The sequence below is a fragment of the Stomoxys calcitrans genome, chromosome 4 (assembly GCF_963082655.1).
Source record: "Stomoxys calcitrans chromosome 4, idStoCalc2.1, whole genome shotgun sequence".
NCBI lineage: Eukaryota > Metazoa > Arthropoda > Insecta > Diptera > Muscidae > Stomoxys > Stomoxys calcitrans.
In genome coordinates this window covers 107,844,454-107,865,540 of record NC_081555.1, presented here as the reverse complement: position 1 = coordinate 107,865,540, position 21,087 = coordinate 107,844,454, and the positions used below count along the sequence as shown (strand labels likewise).

The 21,087-nt window shown below is 37.0% G+C and overlaps 1 protein-coding gene and 3 non-coding genes across 4 annotated transcripts in view; 1 reads left to right on the top strand and 3 right to left on the bottom strand.

Moving 5' to 3' along the window:
* LOC106081311 (otoferlin) overlaps nucleotides 1-21,087 on the bottom strand; it is a 369,740-nt gene that overhangs the window by 130,123 nt on the left and 218,530 nt on the right. The window contains exon 6 of the mRNA XM_013243188.2: nucleotides 8,854-8,924. Coding sequence (XP_013098642.2) covers nucleotides 8,854-8,924 — 71 coding nt within the window. The remainder of the gene's footprint in view (nucleotides 1-8,853; nucleotides 8,925-21,087) is intronic.
* On the bottom strand, nucleotides 3,471-3,543 carry Trnar-ccu (transfer RNA arginine (anticodon CCU)). Its single transcript has one exon. It is a non-coding gene; the product is annotated as a tRNA-Arg (tRNA).
* On the bottom strand, nucleotides 3,948-4,020 carry Trnar-ccu (transfer RNA arginine (anticodon CCU)). The gene has a single exon. It is a non-coding gene; the product is annotated as a tRNA-Arg (tRNA).
* Trnar-ccu (transfer RNA arginine (anticodon CCU)) lies at nucleotides 8,582-8,654 on the top strand. The gene has a single exon. It is a non-coding gene; the product is annotated as a tRNA-Arg (tRNA).

Genomic DNA, 21,087 nt, shown 5'->3' with positions numbered 1-21,087 from the left:
CTCATTACCCTATATCGGGAGATCGGGTGGTCGGTCTATAGGGCAACTATATTCACATATAGTCCGATTTGAACCGCACTTCACAGAAAATGGATAGGGGTTTAGCAGAACTCATTGTGCCAAATTTCATCGAAATCGGATGAAAAAATTACCAATTACGCTCAAGACTTTAAATCTGGAGATCGGCCTATATAGCGGCTATATATAACTAAAATCCGATTTTATGAGATCAGTAGCTCAGTTTTTTATACAAAGAATACGAAATGATCAAAACTTGTTTTACAATTTTTTTATCTCTAAGATATGTGCAAAATTATAAATACCCAAATAAATACCCAACCAGTAAGGGAGGGCAAAAGTCGGGCGGTGCCGACTGTATAATACCCTACACCTACCCTATAAGTACAATGTGGGACCTATATCCAATTCTGAACCAATTTTGATGGACCTCGGCTCACAAATGACATCATTATGGAAAATTACCCAAAATCTGACGAACATATATATGGGAGCTATATCTAATTCTGAACCGACTTCGAGCAAACTTCTCAGATAGTGTGGTAGTCGTCGAGGAAAGCATTGTACAAAATTTTGAGAACATTGGTTAAACAATGCGCTTGTTGCAGTGGCTCTTGGTGTGAAAATCTGGCGATATACATGTATGACAGCTATATCTCAATCTGGGCCGTTTTCTATGAAATTCACCAGAAATATTGAGAGTCATAAGAAAATCATTCCTGCAAAATTTCGACAGAATCGGTTAACAAATGAGCACTTTTTTGCAATATTTCTTAAAATCGGACGAACATATATATGATAGCTATACCTTAATCTGAACCGATTTCGAGCAAACTCCTCAGATACTGTGGCAGTCGTTGAGGAAAGCGTTTTACAAAATTTTGGCAAGATGGGTCAATAAATGCGCTTGCTGTGACTCTAGAAGTTGAAATCGGGCGATATATATATATATGAGAGCTATATCTAAATCTCAACCGATTTCGATGAAATCCAACTGTAATATCGAGAGTCAAAAGAAAATCGTTCCTGCCAAATTTCGAGAGAATCGGTTTACAAATGACTATTTCATTGAATTATTACTGAAAATCGGATGAAAATATATATGGGAGCTATATCCAGATCTGCACCGATTTTTTTCCTATTTCAAAAGGCTACGTCTCTGGGCAAAAAAACATGCCTGTACCAAATTTGAAGACGAACGGATGAAAACTGCGACCTGTACTTTGTACACAAATTAACATGGACAGATGGACAGAAAAGTGATTCTGAGTCGATCGGTATACCTATCAATGGGTCTATATTTCTTCCTTTTGGGTGTTACAAACTAATTCACTAAGTTATAATACCCTGTACCACAGTAGTGGTGTTGGGTATAAAAATGGTATTTACCGAATAAATACCCAAGGTGTTGGGTATTTACCCGGTAGAAACCCATCACTAACTATATGGCATCTGTATCTATATATACTGCGATCTGAACTATAATCGAATCGCATGTCGGGAGGCTTAACCAACTCACTGTTTAAAGTTTTAGCGAAACCGGATAATAAATAAAGCTTTCATGGGCTTCAGACCCTTTATCGGTAGATGACCGATCTACCGATATAGCTGCTATATCCAAATGTGGTCCCATTTCGTCCGTTCAAGAACTTAACCTGCGTGCAGCAAAATGGCGTATCTGTGCCAAATTTCAGCTCAATATCAACATTTTTGAGGCTGTAGAGTGATTACAACAAACGGACGGACAGACACACGGACATCGTTAAATCGCCTTAGAATTTTACGACGATCCGGAGGAGATTAACGCCTTATCTGAGGATGGCAAAATTCGGGATGAAAGGGCAGACGATTTGGCGGTCAAGGCCAGAGGACTGCCGTCAATAAACTTGGTTAATCCGAAGCCTTTCGGGTCGACGCCGTCAGAGTTAAAGGAGTGGGCGACGAATGCGCATGCAACATTGTGGAAGAGCGAAACGGTCGGTAGGAAGGCGAAAATCCTATAGCGGGATCCAGATCGTGAGAAGACGAGGCTATTAGTGAAAGGAAGCAATAAGGAGGTCAGTATAGCTATTGGTATCATAACGGGATACCTAGGACGACGAGCTCACTTATGTATAATCGGTACGGCAACTGATAGCATATGTAGGGCATGCGGGGAAGATGATAAGACGTTGGAGTATTTCCTATGTCATTGCCCGGCTTTCGCATCTAACAGATACCGGCACTTGAGTGGGGGCACCATATCAGACAGACATGAAGCAACTTAGGGTAGTGACATGTATTAAGGATTTTGTAAGTAGCAAGAAGTTCCTAACTTAGATTTCATTTTTCGTGGTTTCTTTTTTAGTATTCAAGCGCATAACAAGCTGATTACTGGCTTTGGTGTATATCAATAGTGGCATGGAGCGGATTAATATCCGCACCCTCTTTTAAACCTAACCTAACCATAAACTTAGCTTTCATCTTAAGCGCTTTAGAATCTTTTATTTGTGTGTTTATTCGCTTTCCCGATTTGTTTGCACAATAATTTTGTACTTTTTGAGATCACAGATCAATATTTCGAGGTTTTTCAAACGGAGTGACTAGACTAATAAACCCCTCATCCCATGGTGGTGGGTATAATTGCAGAACAAATGTTGATAATTGGGTAACAATGTCTTAGAGTTCATTTAAGTTCGATATTGTACAGATCGGTGTTTGAGGGATTTCTTTAGCCAGGGTGGCTCGCCCAAAGAAATCCCTCAAACACCGATCTTTACAATATCGAACTTAAATGTACTCTAAGACATTGTTACCTAATTATCAACATTTGTTCTGCAATTATACCCACCATCATGGGATGAGGGGTATATTAATCTAGTCACCCCGTTTGAAAACCCTCGAAATATGGATATGTGATCTCAAAAAGTACAAAATTATTGTGCAAAGAAATCGGGACAGCGAATAGAAATCTAAGAACTTATCTTTAGAAAGGAAAATCTATGAAAACTCGAAAAATGGTAGCATGTACCTACTTTCGATATTTTTTATTTTAACAAAAAAGGAAATTTTTTTCATTATTGAATACGCTCATTATATTCATGCATGATTATTTCATTGACGTGTCCAGTAGTTTAAACGTTATAGCTTCCAGAAGTATAAATAGGTCACTAGTGGTCATCTTCAATACTTTCTATTTTGCCCTGAAAGACTATGAACTCGTCTATTAATGTCTAGAACATTTTGTACTGATGAGTTCAATACACAAAACACAAGTTGTGAACTTCATGCATTTTTATTTTTTACCTTTTGAACGGCATCAGTATGTCATAGCTTTAGTCTGAGTTCAATTTGCATTTAGTCTCATTTTATTATTTTTTTAATTTATTTAATTATTTTCTTTTTTTTTTTTTTTTGAAAATTAAGTCAACAAAATTGGAGCTGTATTGAAAATATTGTTTTCTTACATATTTTACCCCAGATGGGACTCGAACCCACAATCCCCGGCTTAGGAGGCCGATGCCGTATCCATTGGGCCACTGGGGCGGTTGTTGTAGCCAAGCAATATAAATGAGTTTTATGGCTAATGTGGGAAACAGTACGATAAAATATCGATAACCTTGTAATAACTCTAATTAAAGTGGAAAAAAGTCAATTCCATTTTAATTGCTATTTATATGCCACCACCACAGGCAATCTGAATTATTCATAGTTAATTCTGTGATATTAAAATATCAAAGTGTATAATCCCATTAAATTTGCTTGGTGATGACATTATGAAATCCTGGCATTTAATGTCATTTTAATGGACTATGCAGGAAATACTCATCAAGGCCTCTTTAATTAACTGTTATTGTTCATTAAATTCCATTTAATTGTTATTTCCTGTAGTTTTGTTCTGGGTTTAACTCACATTTTTATTTTGCGCCACAAAAAAATGTCATCAACTTTACCCCAGATGGGACTCGAACCCACAATCCCCGGCTTAGGAGGCCGATGCCGTATCCATTGGGCCACTGGGGCTGGTGCCAAAACGGCAGCGAATTTTCAAACAGTTATAACCGTGCTATGAGAAAGTTCTAGTTCCATTTCTTTTTGGCCATATTTAAAAATAGGGCCATAATAAGAACATGCGAAGAGAAAGTCCAACAACTTGTGCTCTCTACCAACAGAATAAAACAAACAAAAAACAGAGACAATAACGAAAAAAAAGAATAGAATATGAAACATCTGTTCTTTGTTTTCATGCATTCGTAGACAATGAGCTATACAAAATTGTATCTCTGAGAAACACACACATAATCAACCCACAATGCGTTTCAGGTATCTATGCGGCAATGTTTATATTTGATTTAGCCAAACGCTAGGAGAACGTAAATTCATCAAATAGAATATTATTAAAAAGAAATAAAACATAAAAAAAACACAATTATCTACCTATGCATAGAGTCAATCGGCTTCACACCCTCCCAACTCCGTTTATTATCTCCACTATTGGCATTTCTTGTTAACCCATTTCGTATTGTATCTGTCAGATAGTATCTGCCACTGAGAAGTCGTTTGAAATCTACAAAAACACGTGTATGCTACCGCCTCTGTCGGTATTTGGCGTATTATAAAGTTTTGCGCATGTTTTTTTTCTTTTCGCTCTTTGTTTTGCTACACACTTTCTTCTTTGGCATTTTTTATAAGAGAGAGAGAGAGAGATAGAGAGTGTGGCACAATTAAAAGTTCTTAATGTTTGAGAGCAGTGGCTTTTGCCAAACAAAAAAGCACGCACTCGCCAACTCTCTTGTCAGGGTAGTAAGTATTTGCAAACTTAAAGTTTGCAATGTCAGAGATGGGAATGCCACTTTTATATGTAGGTTACATCATGAAATGCTTAAAAAATCAAATTTAAATACATACTTTCGGATTGGTATATAAGAAGGCGAGCGGAGCACAGTGAACTAATAAAAATATTTATTGTTTTTCGGAATGCATAGAGTCATTATGATTTTTTCACAGTTAATACACAAAATGGTGCTCAGAATAATGAAAATAAGAAATGTATCATGTTAAAAAAAGCGTTCCAAATGGCCAAAATAAAGTAAAAAACTCACTAAAATGAGCCTTTTAAGTAAACTAGCTGTTTCCCAAATGTTTATGGTAAGGATGTAGAAACATTTTGTAGTTAGCTAACTGCATGGGGCTCCATGAAAGTATTAAGAGCTTTGGAATTTGAGAAATTTGAGGGAGTTGTTTTTTTGTTTACAAATTTTCAATTTTGGGACGTCGTTTACATAGATTAGGTTAGGTTGAAAAGTGGGTGCAGACATTAATCCGCCCCATGGCACTTTGGACATACACCTAAAGCAGTAAACTGCTTGTTGTGCGCTCTGAATACAGAAAAAAGGAGACCTCGAAAAAGAAAATCTAAGTTAGGAATTCACTGCTAGGGTTGCCCAAAAAGTAATTGCGGATTTTTCATATAGTCGGCGTTGACAAATTTTTTCACAGCTTGTGACTCTGTAATTGCATTCTTTCTTCTGTCAGTTATCAGCTGTTACTTTTAGCTTGCTTTAGAAAAAAAGTGTAAAAAAAGTATATTTGATTAAAGTTCATTCTAAGTTTTATTAAAAATGCATTTACTTTCTTTTAAAAAATCCGCAATTACTTTTTGGGCAACCCAATACTCACAAAATCCTTAATTGTTTTCCATATCACTCCCCTTAGTTAGTGCATGTCTGGTATCGTGTCCCCACCTATGTTAGGTTAGGTTGAAAAGTGGGTGCAGATATTAATCCGCCCCATGCCACTATGGACATACACCTAAGCCAGCTTGTTGTGCGCTCTAAAAACTATAAAGCAACCTCTAAAAAGATAACTTTAAGTTAGGAATTCCGTGCTACTTACAAAATCCTAAATTGTTTTCACTACCACTCCCCTAAGTTGGTCCATGTCTAATATCGTGGCCCCACCTAAGTACCGGTGTGTGTTAGCCGCAAAAGCCAGGCAATGGTATAGGAAATACTCCAACGTCTCATCATCTTCCCCACATGCCCTTTGTCTTTTGTCCCAATATGACACCAATAGCTATACTGACCTCATTTTTATTTCCTTTCAGTAATAACCTCGTCCTCTCACGATCCGGATCTCCCCATAGAATTTTCGCCGTCCTACAGACTGTTTCGCTGTTCCACAGTTTGCCACCCACGCCCTTAAATAGGACTGCGTCTTTCTTTCTTTTAAAAAATCCGCAATAACTTTTTGGGCAATATTTTAGCAGTTCGCTGGATGTCCTACTCTTTATCATGGTGTCCACAATACGTTCCATGGTTTTGTGTAGAAGGGTTTGAGAAGAAGGTTTATAGGTCTGTAGGCCTTTAATGTCGCATAACTTGCCTTTCCTGCCGGAGTTTCGGATTATATGCTAGTCCAGGCATGCTGTGAAAATTTTGGTCAAGTGGGGCCCCCATCAATAGTAACATCGGGAATATTTCATCAGGTTAGGGTAACTTAAATGTTTGGAAGCTCCACAAGGATTCCTTCCCCATAAATTCTGTAATATTAAGCCTTCGATCAACATCATTATTCCAAGATTCCGATGTCTCCGTGAGTTCCGTCGTATCACGAGGAAAATGCGTTTTTATCAAAAGACTCAACTTGTCCTCCGTTGTTTTCCGCTCTCACTCCCATGTCGTCTACCAACGTATCAGTTAAGACATGGGTTTGTAAGAGAAACTTTTTCATCATGGCGATAGCGTCCTTAACGCTATCGACCTGGTCGCAGAAAAGCTTCCAGGACTGTATTCCTTGGGCCGTGTCTAATACACATCGCAATAGTCTTCCTCTTTTTTAAGACGTGCTCTGTTAAAAGTTCTGCGGACCTCTTTCCCAATGTTGCGAATCTTCTTGGTCATCCAGGGTTTTTGTTGGGTTGATTTCGTTTCTGAAGATGCTAACTATCTTCGAAAGTCCCCATCAGGGAAGTCGTAATACTGTTGACATTGTCGTCAATGTCTTCAATCTAAATTAACTTGTCCAAGTCTTCTTCTGAGTAGTCTTCCGAATTTTGGCCAGTTTCTTTTGAACTTTTACGTAAGCTTATCGGATTCGGCCCTGGCTGTGCTGTTCTATTGGGTTGCCCAAAAAGTAATTGCGGATTTTTTAAAAGAAAGTAAATGCATTTTTTAATAATACTTAGAAAACTTAGAATGAACTTTAATCAAATATACTTTTTTTACACTTTTTTCTAAAGCAAGCTAAAAGTAACAGCTGATAACTGACATAAGAAAGAATGCAATTACAGAGTCACAAGCTGTGAAAAAATTTGTCAACGCCGACTATATGAAAATTCCGCAATTACTTTTTGGGCAATAAACCTAATGTAGCGATGGTCTGAGAAGGAATGCTCCATGGAGACTCTCAAATCCTGAACCATCGATTAGATTTACCGAACATATTGTCAATTGTATTGATGTGACTATAGTGGAAAGAGATTGAATTGCAGATAAAATTTCACCTAAGTTTTGTGTGCATACAAGGTTTCATTCAAATTTTGCCTTTAGAGAAAATATCACTGAAATTTTATTTTTTCTTCCAAAAATACTGTGCTATTTTGTCTTTAGAGAAAATTTCACTAAAATTTTGCCTTTGAAGAAAATTTCATTGAAATTTTGTCTTTAGAGAACATTACATTAAAATTTTAAATTTAGAGAATATATCATTGAAATTTTTAATTTTGAGAAAATTTTATAGAAATTTTGAATTTGAATATAGTTTATGTAGACTTTAAACCACCACTCGGCATTGGCCCTTCCAATGTTGATTATGATTGCCTTCTCTGTTTCTAAAAGCACTTGCCATCATATGAGAAAACTTTTAAACATAAACTTTCGGTATTTCCTTGTTTTGTATGTTGAGCTAAAGTCTTCTCTTCATATCATTTTTGCAAAGGTCAAGCATTTTCTCTTATACTTATACCAAAAATTCTTTTGTACATACAGACATGTTTTGAAACAGAGGTTCGTTCATACATTCGATAGTTCTTCCATTACCAACAGCTTGGACTTTCTTTTTTCTCTTTTGGTATCATTACACTCTAAGAATCTCTTAAGAATGCGTCATACGTAGAACAACATTTGCGTGTTGTTTCTTTCATTGGGGGTTTATTTTTATTTTGCTTAGCATTTGAAGAATATCTTTTGTATGGCAAATACGAAACGTTTGTTTGTATAGCAAATAGCCGGGAGGTGTGTGGTGTTTACACATTTATAGCTACATATTGAAACACATGTATGAACGTGTATGTGTTCTTATTATTTTGGTTTGTTGGATGTTTGTCATCGTCACTGCAATAATAACAACAAAGTAGTCTGTCTGGCTTATCTGTTGTTTGCCGCCTGCTTTTTGTTTTTTGGTGTTGTTGTACATTGTTGCCGGTTTGTCGCATGGTGTGGTGGGTAAACACAAGCTATGCGAGATATTCTTAAAATAGAACTTGTGATGATTTTCGATGACTGTTGTGTGTGTGGTGAGCGGGCAAGAAAGCACTCACTGGCAAAGCTTTTTCATAGCGTATTTAGTTGGTAAATATCCAACAGCCCCAGTGGCCCAATGGATACGGCATCGGCCTCCTAAGCCGGGGATTGTGGGTTCGAGTCCCATCTGGGGTAAAGTTAGAATGCGTTTTATTTTTTTTTGTTGCTTTGTATTTTTTTTTTATTTTTTAATTGACAAATGAGTATGGATTAATGGGTATGAATAATAGATAAAGGCTTTTCGTGAATACATTGGGGGGGAAAAATAAAATGACTTGAAATGAAGCCAGCAGTGTTTTAGGTTTGATTTACCGAGAATTAGTGTAACACTTACCGGTAGTGATCGACTTGTTGCTATGTCCACCATATAATCCTCAACATGCACAAATCCCGTTTGTATAAGACCTGAAAGATCAACAAATATTTTTTTTTTACAAAATGATAAAAAATACCTTATAAAAAAAATTATATATTTTTTTCGGTATCTGAAAATGTTGTTTAAAACTAGAAACATTCATTTTAATTGAGTTTTACCTTGTTAACGAATAATTGGTAGTGAAATACCCAAACAAAATAGAGGTGTTTTAGAAGACTAATGAAAAATTGAAGACAACATTTGTATTTTCACCTAAACTAAGATAAAATGTCATTATTTTTATTATTTTTGAACTATTGGTATGCTTGTGCGGAAGGACTGTCCTCCTAGGACATCGCCATGTAAAAGTAATTTGAAATGATGCCTAAAAATAAGTAGTTATTAGTTTTTGAATCAGGTTACCTTTCTGGTTATTTGGTAATAAGAGTTTTTGCAGGGTTATTATATTTTTCCAATAATTATTCCTTTTATACCCACCATCACACACTTTTGCCAAATAGAAAAATCTTGGATGTAATGGTGGTGGGACTTTTGAACGGATACAGATTCAAATTGCAAATTTTGCCCATGAACATTCCACTAAGGAACAGGGGCAAACTTCTTACATATCAATGAGTGCAGTCCGATTCAAGTTTTAAGTTCAATGGTAAGGGGCCTCTTTTTTTATAGCCGAGTCCGAACGGCTGGCGCAGTGCGACACCTCTTTGGAGAGAAGTTTTACATGGCAAAGTATCTCACAAATGTTGCCAACATTAGGAGGGGAAAACCACCGATGAAAACTATTTCTGGTCTAGCCAGGATTTTAACCCAGGCGTTCAGCGTCATAGGCGGACATGCTAACCTCTGCGCTACGGTGGCCTCCATGTTTTAAAATCTTGACTTCTTGAGCCTATAAAGGGCTCAATTCCTATCCGATTTGGCTGAAATTTTGCAAGGTGTGTTTCTTTGTAACTTCCAACAACTGTTCTACGTATGGTCCAAATCGGTCCACAACCTGACATAGCTGCCACATAAACCGATCTTGACTTCTTCAGCCTCTAGATGGCGCAATTCTTATCTGATTTTGCTAAAATTTTGCATTTTGTAACGACTTTCAACAACTGTGCCAAATATGGTTTAAATCGGTCGATATCCTGATATAGCTACCATACATAAAATTGAATTTGTGTTTCTTTGTTTGTTCCGTATAGACTCAAAAACGGCTGAACCGATTACCTTGAAATTTTCACAGATTGTATAGGTTGGTCTGGAAGGAAACATAGGCTATATAATTTTTATACCCACCACCGAAGGGTATATTAATTTTGTCCCTCCGTTTGCAACACATCGAAATATCCATTTCCGACCCTATAAAGTATATATATTCTTGATCACCGTAAAAATCTAAGACGATCTAGACATGTCCGTCCACCTGTCCGTCCATCTGTCTGTCGAAATCACGCTACAGTCTTTAAAAATCGAGATATTGAGCTCAAACTTTGCACAGATTCCTTTTTTTGTCCAAAAGCAGGTTAAATTCGAAGATGGGCTATATCGGACGATATCTTGATATAGCTCCCGTATAGACTGATCCGCCGATTTAGGATCTTAGGCCCATAAAAGCCACATTTATTATCCGATATTGCCAAAATTTGCGACAGTGATTTGTGTTAGGCCCTTCAACATCCTTCTTCAATTTGGCTGAGATCGGTTCAGATTTGGATATAGCTGCTATATGGGCCGATCTCTCGATTTAAGGTTTTGGCCTCATAAAAAGAGCATTTATTGTCTGATGTCGCCGAAATTTGGGATAGTGAGTTGTATTAGGCCCATTTATTTCACTTTGGCTCAGATCGGTCCAGATTTGGATAAAGCTGCCATATAGACCGATCTGTAGATTTAAGGTTTTGGGGCCATAAAAGTCGCATTTATTGTCCGATTTCGCCGAAATTTGGGACAGTGAGTTGTGTTAGGCTCTTCGACATTTTTGTGAAACTTGGCCCACATCGGTCCAGATTTCGATATAGCTGCCATTTTCGACATTCGTGTCGCATTAGGTCAAAACGGTTTATTTTTAGATATAGCTATTTGAAATTATGTTATACACAATTGAACACAGTGACTTGTACTTATTATTGTATTTGGTCCAAATCGGAACATATTTCGCTATAGCTGCTATGGGGCATAAGGTATGCATTTTTCACCGGATTTTGATGAAAGGTGGTTTGCATATATACCCGAGGTGTTGGGTGTCTAAAGTTCGGCCCCGTCGAACTTAACCCTCGTGATTTTTTAGCTATTATCTTTTTGGCAACACTGGTTTAAACAGCTCACGCACTTTTCGTGTTTTGTTTCACTTCCAAACATCTTCAGTTTGGTGTCTAATTTCGTCTTACAAACAAACAGCGTTTGCAAATTATTGAATTTTATTATCAAAATGCGTGCGCTGTTAAGAAAGTTCATCGCGCTCATTTTTCATTTCATCCGAAGCTTATTTTTGGCTCAATGGGTACATTAATAAGCAGAATTTTCGATTTTGGAGTGAAGCTCTTGCAATGCTTCTGGCTGATAGAAGCATTCCAAGAGCTACCAATGCATCCAGAAAAAGTCACTGTTTGCTCTTAAAAAATCACCCTTTAAAAGTTTACGCATCGCCGCATTGCATCATTGCGAGGGAGATCGATAGTCAATCGCCTACCATTAATGGTGGGTAAAAAAATATTACTAATGACCTTTTTATACACACCACGATAGAATGCGGAGATGGCATTCTTGTCTTTCTGATTCTGATCGAAATATTCATCTGAGTTCCTTGACATTAAAAGTCGATCGACTTCAAACAAGCGTACAAATTACAAAGTACTGTCCTAATCGGTTTATAACCTGATATAACTCCCATATAGACCAATATAACCCCTATGTAAAACGGTCTACCGATTAGAGATCGTGAAACCGTGAAAGCCGTAAATGTTATTGGATTTGGCTGAAAATTTAATCGGTGTGTTCTGCTACGATTTAAAACATCGCGCCAAGTACGGTCCAAATCATTCCATAACTTGATATAGCTCTGATATGACTGTCATCATGCTTGAGAAGTATAGTCCAGAGTGGTGTATATCGTGAAATAGCTCTCTTATAAACCGATACCCTGCTTAGTCTTTTACGCTTCCAAAATTTCATAGAAACTTTGTACGTACAGTACAAAATGTGCCCTTCAACTTAGTTCATTTTTGTAAATTTTTAGTAAAATCTATGGTGGTAGAATCCCATGATAGGGCCCGGCCAAAGTGCTAAGTTTACTTGTTTTCGTTACACCCTCATACATGCCCAATCTCTTGACAAATTGTTCAATCATTTACACAGAACGTGGGAATAATGAAACATCAACATATTCATCTCTTGGCAAGTATCTACCTATTGAAAGTACAGCACTTCAACACCCACACATCCACAAAGGGGACATCCTTGCATCATTTACCTTATCATCATCTGCAACTACAACCAAAATGTCTAACTAACCACCGGCATATATGGAGAAATTTGACAATTTTAGGTCAAGTTCAACATGGTAGTTTGGATGAAGTGTTGCATTAGGATTTGTTGCAATACAAATTTCGCCTTAGGCTAACATCATAAAAGCCCTAATAGGAAATCTAAACAAAACCACTAAATATTTGGCAAATAAAATGCAAGGTCATAGCTGTATGTAGTATTCTTGGGTAGAAATACTGATTTACAAAGTTGGTTATGGAAACTTTAGGACTTTGACGAGTTATCATTGAATACCATTCGAGTAGTTTACGAGAAATCGTTCAAGTGGAAATTTTGTGATGTTTTAGTTAGGTTAGATTAGGTTGAAAGAGGGGCGGCCACTCATTGACTTGGCTTTGAAAATATTTATCAGATTCGTGTTCTATTCTAAAATACCTCTTATTTGAGCCTCATATTGCAGTGGTCAGTAAACACTACTGGAGTGACTCCATAGACACTTTTCCCGAACATTGATATTGGATTCGTGCTTTATTTTCAAAGACCTTTCATTTGAGTCCCATATTGCTATGGTCTTAAATTTGTCGTCTTTGGGGTATGTTTTCGGGCGGCCCCCCAAACACTTGGTCCCACAAAGTGTTGAGATTCGTATTCTACACTCAAATACCTTTTATTTAAGCCCCATATTGCCATGGTCAGTAAATAAGTCCTGTATGGGGGGTGTTTTGGGGAAGGGGTGGACCCCCAGAAACTTGGTCCCACATTTGGATATCGTATTTTACTCTCAAATACCTTTCATTTGAGTCCCATATTGCCATGGTCGGTAAATTTGTCCGATTTAGGGGTGTTTTGAGGGTTGGGGTGGTCCCCCAAACACTTGGTCCGACAATTGGATATCAGATACGTTTTCTAATCTAAAATACCTTTCATTTGAGTCCCATATTGTCGTGATTGGTGTGTATATATATTTGGTAGGTTTTGGGGTGGGGCGCCCCCCACCCCCCTATGTACCCCATTCAAAATTTGAATACCAAATTTTTATTCGTAGGTTACTATAAGAGAGCACACAAAATTTCGCTTAAATCGCACCACCCATCTCCGAGATCTGGCGTTTCTGAAAATTAGGGTAAGGGGGAGGGTCCGCTCCCCCTTCAGATATCAAAATTTGTCGAAATTTTCTATGAAAATTAAAACTTTAACGAAATTTTGTAAGAAAATTCAAAATTTTGACGAAATCTTATATATAAAAATCAATTTGTGTTTGTAGGTTTGTTTGTGTGTTCCTTATAGACTCAGAAACGGCTGAAGCGATTTTCTTGAAAATTTCTCTGATGATGATGAAGTACCCTACTTTCACCACGGGATCATTACGTTGTGAAAGTAGGGTACTTCATCATCATCAGTGAAAATTTCAAGAAATTTCAAGAAAATTTTTTATTTGCACAGATGATTTCGCCAAAATTAGTTTTTCATAAAAAATTTCGTTGTATATGCAATTTCGAAGAGAATTTGTTTTAGATTTAATTTTCATAAAAATTTGTGACAAAATTTGATTTTCCAAAAAAAATTTGGAAGGCATTTGGTTTGACGAGCTAGATCGACAATCCAATATCTTTGCTGTAAGTTTTGAGTCCTACATTGTGCTGTCCTGTATAAGTTACCCCTTAAGCGACTGTTGAGGCAGCTTTCCTAACGAATTTTATGTCAAATATGCCAAATACCAAAAAGAAGGGTCTCAGGTTCGTCACAAATCTCTCCCTGGCTAGTTTTGCCAAATCCGGTGTATCTACTTCCAGACCTAGCGGTTTCGATAATCGGGCATTGATGACATTTACTTCCCCCGCCTGCCAACACACATTGACCTTGTTTCAAGGGGTGTTTGTATTTTCCTTTGTTTTGTTATTCTATTGCTTTCCGACGAACTTCTCTCTACATAAATTTAACATGACCCATAATTGTAGATAATCCAAAGCAGAAATTGCCACGAATAAGCTTTTTACCTTATCCCCTTCTCAAGCGAATGCTCGCACTTATCATATAATCACAGCATGTCAGATATGCGCTATTTTGGGATTTCTGACAGCACTTCAACAACACTTTCATGTTGTGAAGTGCATTTGCCTCGCTTAGCTGCTAGTGTGTTTATTTTTGACGATGTGTGTATGTGTGTGTGGGTGCGTGTGTGTGTTTGGGTGGACTTTTAAAAATAATCACGTTTCAAGGATGCTGTTGATGGCAGGAACCTTGTTTCCGCTAAAATAAGCTTAACAAGCTGAAAGAGAGACATCGAAAATATGAATGAATGAGATGTATGAAACATGTTGCTAAACATGTTGCAATGGTGAAACCTCTTTGTCAGAGATATGTTGCATTGGAGATGTGAAACCTTATTGCCAGATATATGTTGCATGGGAGTACAGGGTTGCCAAGAGGAAAATTGTAGACAAACTTTTCTATGAAAATTAAATTTTTCTTAAAAATTAAATTTTCTAAGAAATTTTCTATGATAACCAAATTTTGACGAAATTTTCTATGAAAATTGAATTTCGAGGAAATTTTCTATGGAAATCGAATTTTGATAAAATTTTTTGCGAAAGTCGAATTTTGATGAAATTTTCTATGCAAATCAAATTTCGACGAAATTTTCTACGAAAACCAAATTTCGACAAAATTTTCTATAAAATCGAATTTCGAATCCTCTTGTCAGAGATATGTTGCATTGGAGATGTGAAACCTTATTGCCAGATATATGTTGCATGGGAGTACAGGGTTGCCAAGAAAAAAATTTAGACAAACTTTTCTATGAAAATTGAATTTTTCTTAAAAATTAAATTTTCGAAGCAATTTTCTATGAAAACCAAATTTCGACGAAATTTTCTATGAAAATTGAATTTCAAGAAAATTTTCTATGAAAATCGAATTTTGATTAAATTTTCTGCGAAAGTCGAATTTTGATGAAATTTTCTATGCAAATCAAATTTCGACGAAATTTTCTATGAAAACCGAATTTCGACAAAATTTTCTACAAAATCGAATTTCGACAAAATTTTCTATGATATCGAATTCTGACAAAATTTGTTGGAAAATGAAATGAAATTTTTTTATGAAAGTTAAATTTTGACATTTTATTACTAATTCAAATTTCGACAACATTTTCTATGAAAAACAAATTTTGCTGTGAAAATCAAATTTCGACAATTTTTTTTTTTTTTGTAAGTCAAATTTCGACGGAATATTTTTTGAAAATTAAACTGCGACGAAGTTTTCTAAGAAAATTAAATTTCGACGAAATTTTCTTGAATATGACGAAAATGGTTAAAAAAATTACTTTTTAATGAAATTTTCTATGACAATCAAACTTCGGCGAAATTTTCTATGAAAATCTAATATCGACGAAATTTTCTAAGTCAAATTTTCACAATATTTTCTATGGAAATCAAATTTCGACAAAGTTTTCTATGAAAATCAAATTTCGACAAAATTTTCGAAAATTAAATTTCGACTGAATTTTCTATGAAAACCAGATGTTGACAAAATTTTCTATCAACATTAAATGTTGACCAAATTTTCTATAAGAATAATTAAGGCAAATTTGAAATCGAAAATCAAATTTTGAAGAAATTTTCTATAAAAATCAAATTTTGACGAAGACTTCTATAAAAAAAAAAATTTGACGAAATTTTCTATTAAATTGAATTTTGACGAAAATTTTAATAAAAATTAAATTTCGTCGAAATTTTCTATAAAAATAAAATTTGGACGAAATTTTCTTTGAAAATCTAATTTTGATCAAATTTTCTATGAAATTGAACTTGGACGAAACTTGTTATGATAATCAAGTTTCAACTATTCTTTACGAAATTTTCTATGAAAATCCATTCTACATTCCTTTGCGCTTCATTCCATTTGTCTTCTTGACAAAATTTTCTATAAAAATCAAATTTACACAAAAATTTTTATGAAAATCAAATTTTAATTTTTTGATATCTGGATGGGGGCGGACCCTCCCCCTTACCCCAAAAGTACTATCCAAAAATAAAAGAGGACCTATCGGAACAATATGGGATTCAAATGAAACGTATTCAGAGAGGTACTCAAGGTAGAGTACGAATTTCATAATAAGAGTTGGGTTCAAGTACCTGGGGGGCCGCCCAAGTTCCAAAACCCCTTAAAATAGGTTTATTTGACGATCATGACAATATGGGACTCAAATGAAAGATATTTGGGAGTAGATTACGAATATGGTCAGGAAGTAGGAAAAGGCTTTATAATTTATTGATAACGGAAGGGGGCGGACCCTCCACCGTTACCGCCAAAAACACCACCCAAAATTAAAAGTGAACCGATAAGGACGATATGGGCATCAAATGAAAAGCATGCGGGAGTAGATAACGAATCTGGCATACAAATTCATGTCGAAGTATAGGGGGTTACCCCACCCACACAAAAACGCCCAAAATGGGCACATTAGCCGATCATGGATGTATGGGACTCGGTTCGTTTGTTCCGTATAGACTGATAAACGGCAGAACCGATTTTCTCGAAATTTTCGCATATTGTGTAGGTTGGTCTGGAACGAAACATGGGCATTATAATTTTTCGGTATCTGAAGGGGGACGGACCCTCCCCCTTATGCAAAAACAAAAAAACCCAAAATCAAAAATGGACCGATAGGGGCAATATAGGTATCAAATAAAAGGTATTGGAGAGTAGAATACGAATATGGTATTAAAATTTGAATCTAAGTAAGTTTGTCTAGAAGGAAATATAGGCTATATAATTTTTAGATATCGGGTGGAGGCGTTCAAGTCCAGGTGGCGCTTTTCCTCTTAAACATACGTCAAATTGGTTATTTGACCCATTGTGAAAATATGGGGCTCAAATGAAAGGTATTTGGGAGTAGAAATCGAATTTGATATTCAATTTTGGAGCCAAGTGTTTTGGGATATGCCCTAAAGCACCCCCTAAACTGAACTTCATTTCCGTTGGGAATAAATATATCTATTTTTTGATATCTATTTTCAGTGCAAAGTGCCGGTGGCCGTCCTAGCCCCAAACCGCTCTCCAAACGGTTCATATTTACCGGCCATGGCAATATGGGGCTCAAATTAAAGTGAAGTGGAAGTGCAGCACGATTTTGATATCCATATTTGAGTCGAAATGTCTGAGGTGCCATTCCTCCCCTAATGAGAACATTACCCTAAGGAAGAACATTACCACCAAAAACCAAGAAGGGGCAAATTCGTACACATCATTTAGTGCTTTCGGATTCAAACTCAATTTTCCGAACGGCGTCCCGCACTGCGACACCCTTTTGTGGAAAATTTTTTAAATGACCATGCATGGCATTGTACCTCGCAAATGTCGGCAACATTAAGAGGAGATAAACACCGCTTTGTCCGATGTTCTCGAGGATTCGAACGCGTTCAGCGTCATAGGCTACAATGGCTCGAATTCGATATCCACATTCAGGGCGAAGTGTTTCCACCCAAAAAGGTTATTAGAGAGTTAAAGAAGGCGGAGCGGAGCGGCCCCGGTTCGTCTAGTTTTCTATAAAAATCGAATTTTGACAAATTTTTGTATCAACATTTGACGAAAAATGTAATGAAAATCAGATTTCGATAAAATTTTTATGAAAGTCAAATTTCGACGAAATTTCCTATGCAAATAAAATTTTGACGAAATTTTCAATGGAAATCAAATTTTGACAAAATTTTCTTCCAAAACAAATTTCGTTTAAATTTTAAATGAAACTTTGAAAATTTGAGTTTCTTGGAAAATTTCGTCGAAACTATCATAGAAAATATCAGTGAAATTCTCTGCGAATAGCTAACTAAACAAACTGTTGCCCTTGATTTCATACTCGGCAAGATTCCTTAAAAACTACCAAAGCATCACGAACTTTCCACTTGAATGATTTCACGTAAACTACTCGAATTGTATTCAGCAGTGTTCTAAAGTTTCGATAACCTTTTTTGTGTTTAATTTAAATTCTAAATTTGTATTTCTTACCCAGGAATACCATATGCAGTTGTAACCTTGAATTTTATTTGCCATATATTTGGTTGGTTTGTTTGGTTTTAGCATTAGGGCTTTTATGAGGTTAGCTAGCCTAAGGTGAAATTGGTATTGAAACAAATCCAAATGCAACACTTCATGCAATCTATCATGGTGAACTTGACCTAAAATTGTAAAATTTCTCCATATATGCCGGTGGTTAAATGGAACTCTTAGTTGTAGATGATGATGTGATGATGATGATGTGATGATGTGATGATGATGTGTTGATGATGATGATGAGAATAATGATGCAAGGATGCACCATTCGTTGATGTGGGGGAGTTGAAGTGTTGTTCTTCAATAGACAGGTACTAGAGATGAATATGTTGATGTTTCATTATTTCCCACGTTCTATGTAAATAATTGTGCACTTTGTCAATGGGTAGTGGCATATATGAGGGTGTAACGAAAAAAATCGGATTTCACTATTAATCTTATATACCGAAATCAAAGGTAATTAAACAGTGTGTCTGTCCTTCCAGCCATCAGTTGGAGGTTTTTAAGCTGCAGCATTTAATATAAATGATGTCAAGCTGAAATTTAGCATAAATGCATCGTTTTTCCAAATTCAGCTTTAATTCATAAGTGAGACAACTCGAGCCATAGTTGAATATATCTGCTGTATCTCTTCCAATCTCCCTATCGGACTTTGAAACTTTTGAAGAAACTTTTTGAAGAAAAAGAAATTTTCCATGCAAATGAAATTTTGTCAAAATTTTCTATAAAAATAAAAAATTTTACGAAGTTTCCCAATGAAATCAAATTTCGCAAAATGAAAATCAATTTTTTAACAAAAATTTCTATGAATATCAAATTTGAAAAAAAATTCTATGAAAATCAAATTTTGACAAAATTTGCTTTGAAAATAAAATTTTATTTATATTCCATTGCAGGATATTGTCCGACTATAGACCATTTCGTGCAAATGCTTTCAAAAGCAAGCCAAAATGTGTGTTTGTGCCAAAAAGCATTTGACTGGCTCTCCGTATCGCGATTGCTGAATCGCCGTGAATCTTCATCAGCGAATTCGTTAAATGGATCATGGTGCTTTACATACCAGCCCAACTCGAGAAGGTTGTAAAGCACCCATCTGAATTTGAACACGGCTCTTAACGACGACTTGATTCACAAGCGTAATACAAAATCAAATTTTGACAAACATTCTATAGGTTAGGTTAGGTTAGGTTGAAAATAGGGTACAGATATTAACCTGCCCCATGCCAATATAGACATACACCTAAGCCAGTAATTGGTTTGATGTGTGCTCTAAAAACTAAAAAGTAACCTCGAAAAAGAAAAATCTATGTTAGGAATTCCGTGCTACTTACAAAATCGTTAATTGTTTTCCATGCCACTTCCCTAAGTTGATTCATATCTGGTATAGAGTGCCCACCTAAGTGCCGGCATCTGTTAGACGCGAAAACCGGGCAATGACAAAGGCAATGCTCCAACGTCTCATCATGTTGTTGTTGTAGCAGTGATGTACACTGGGGAAGCAGCGCTTGCCGATGAAGGATTACATCGGGTCAATCCGGTACGTACAACCGGCTGCCATGGGTAGGACGTCTCATCATCTTCCCCGCATGCCCTACACATGCTATAACTTGGCGCACCGATTTTACATAAATGAGCTTCCTGTGTGTCCCGTTTTGATACCAATAGCTATTCTGACCTCCTTCTTACTTCTTTTCAGTAATAGCCTCGTCTTCTCACGACCTGGATTCCCCCATAGGATTTTCGTCGTCCTACTGACTGTTTCGCTATTACACAGGGTTGCATGCGCATTCACCGCCAACGGCCTTAACTCGGACAGCGTCAACCTGAAAGTCTTCGGGTTAACCAAGTTTATTGACGGCAGTCCTCTGGCTTTCACCGCCAAATTGTCTGCCCTTTTATTTCCCCTTACTACGTTATGGCCCGGCACTCAAGCGATGGGGATTTTGCCATCCTCAGAGAAGGCGTTAATCTCCTTCTTACAATGCACGACTGTGCCGTCAATTGGCCTTCACCGCCAAATCATCTGTAACTCATTCCCCCTTACTCTAGTATGGCCCGGCACCCAAACGATGCAGATTTTGCCATCCTCAAAGAAGGCGGTAATCTCCTTCTTACACTGCAAGACTGTTCGTGATCTTACCGTCCTGGTTGTTATTGCCCTAATGGCAATTTCACTGCCCGTAAAGAAGTTCAAACACGACGTCCTCGCGTTGGCACCACACGACCTCATGTAATCCGTGATCGTCCGGATCTCCGCCTGCCGTATTATGGTCAGGCAGTCTAAAACAGATTTCAGACCCTGGGTTCTCAATCTAAACCCCCAGGCCCACTCTGTCCTCTAGATTTGATCCATCCGTGCAACATGATCTTCCAGACGGCAATACTAGGGTTCCGTCAACCCAAACCTGTGCCGCTGGCAGCATTGCCTCGCACTCGACCTAAAGGTTCATCTCAGATATCCGATCGGAAACCTATTCCCTTCCTTCCAGGTTTCCTATCGTCGTCTCGATTATACCGAGATGAGAGAAGCAGCTAAAGCTCCCATCCACAATCCATTCTCCCATCGCCTTAAGTCTCATAGCCGCAGTGGCTGCCTTACACTTAATATGCATGTCAATGGGGTCGAATATCTAGGATAGTCTTCAGTGCCCTAGTGGGCGTGGTCCT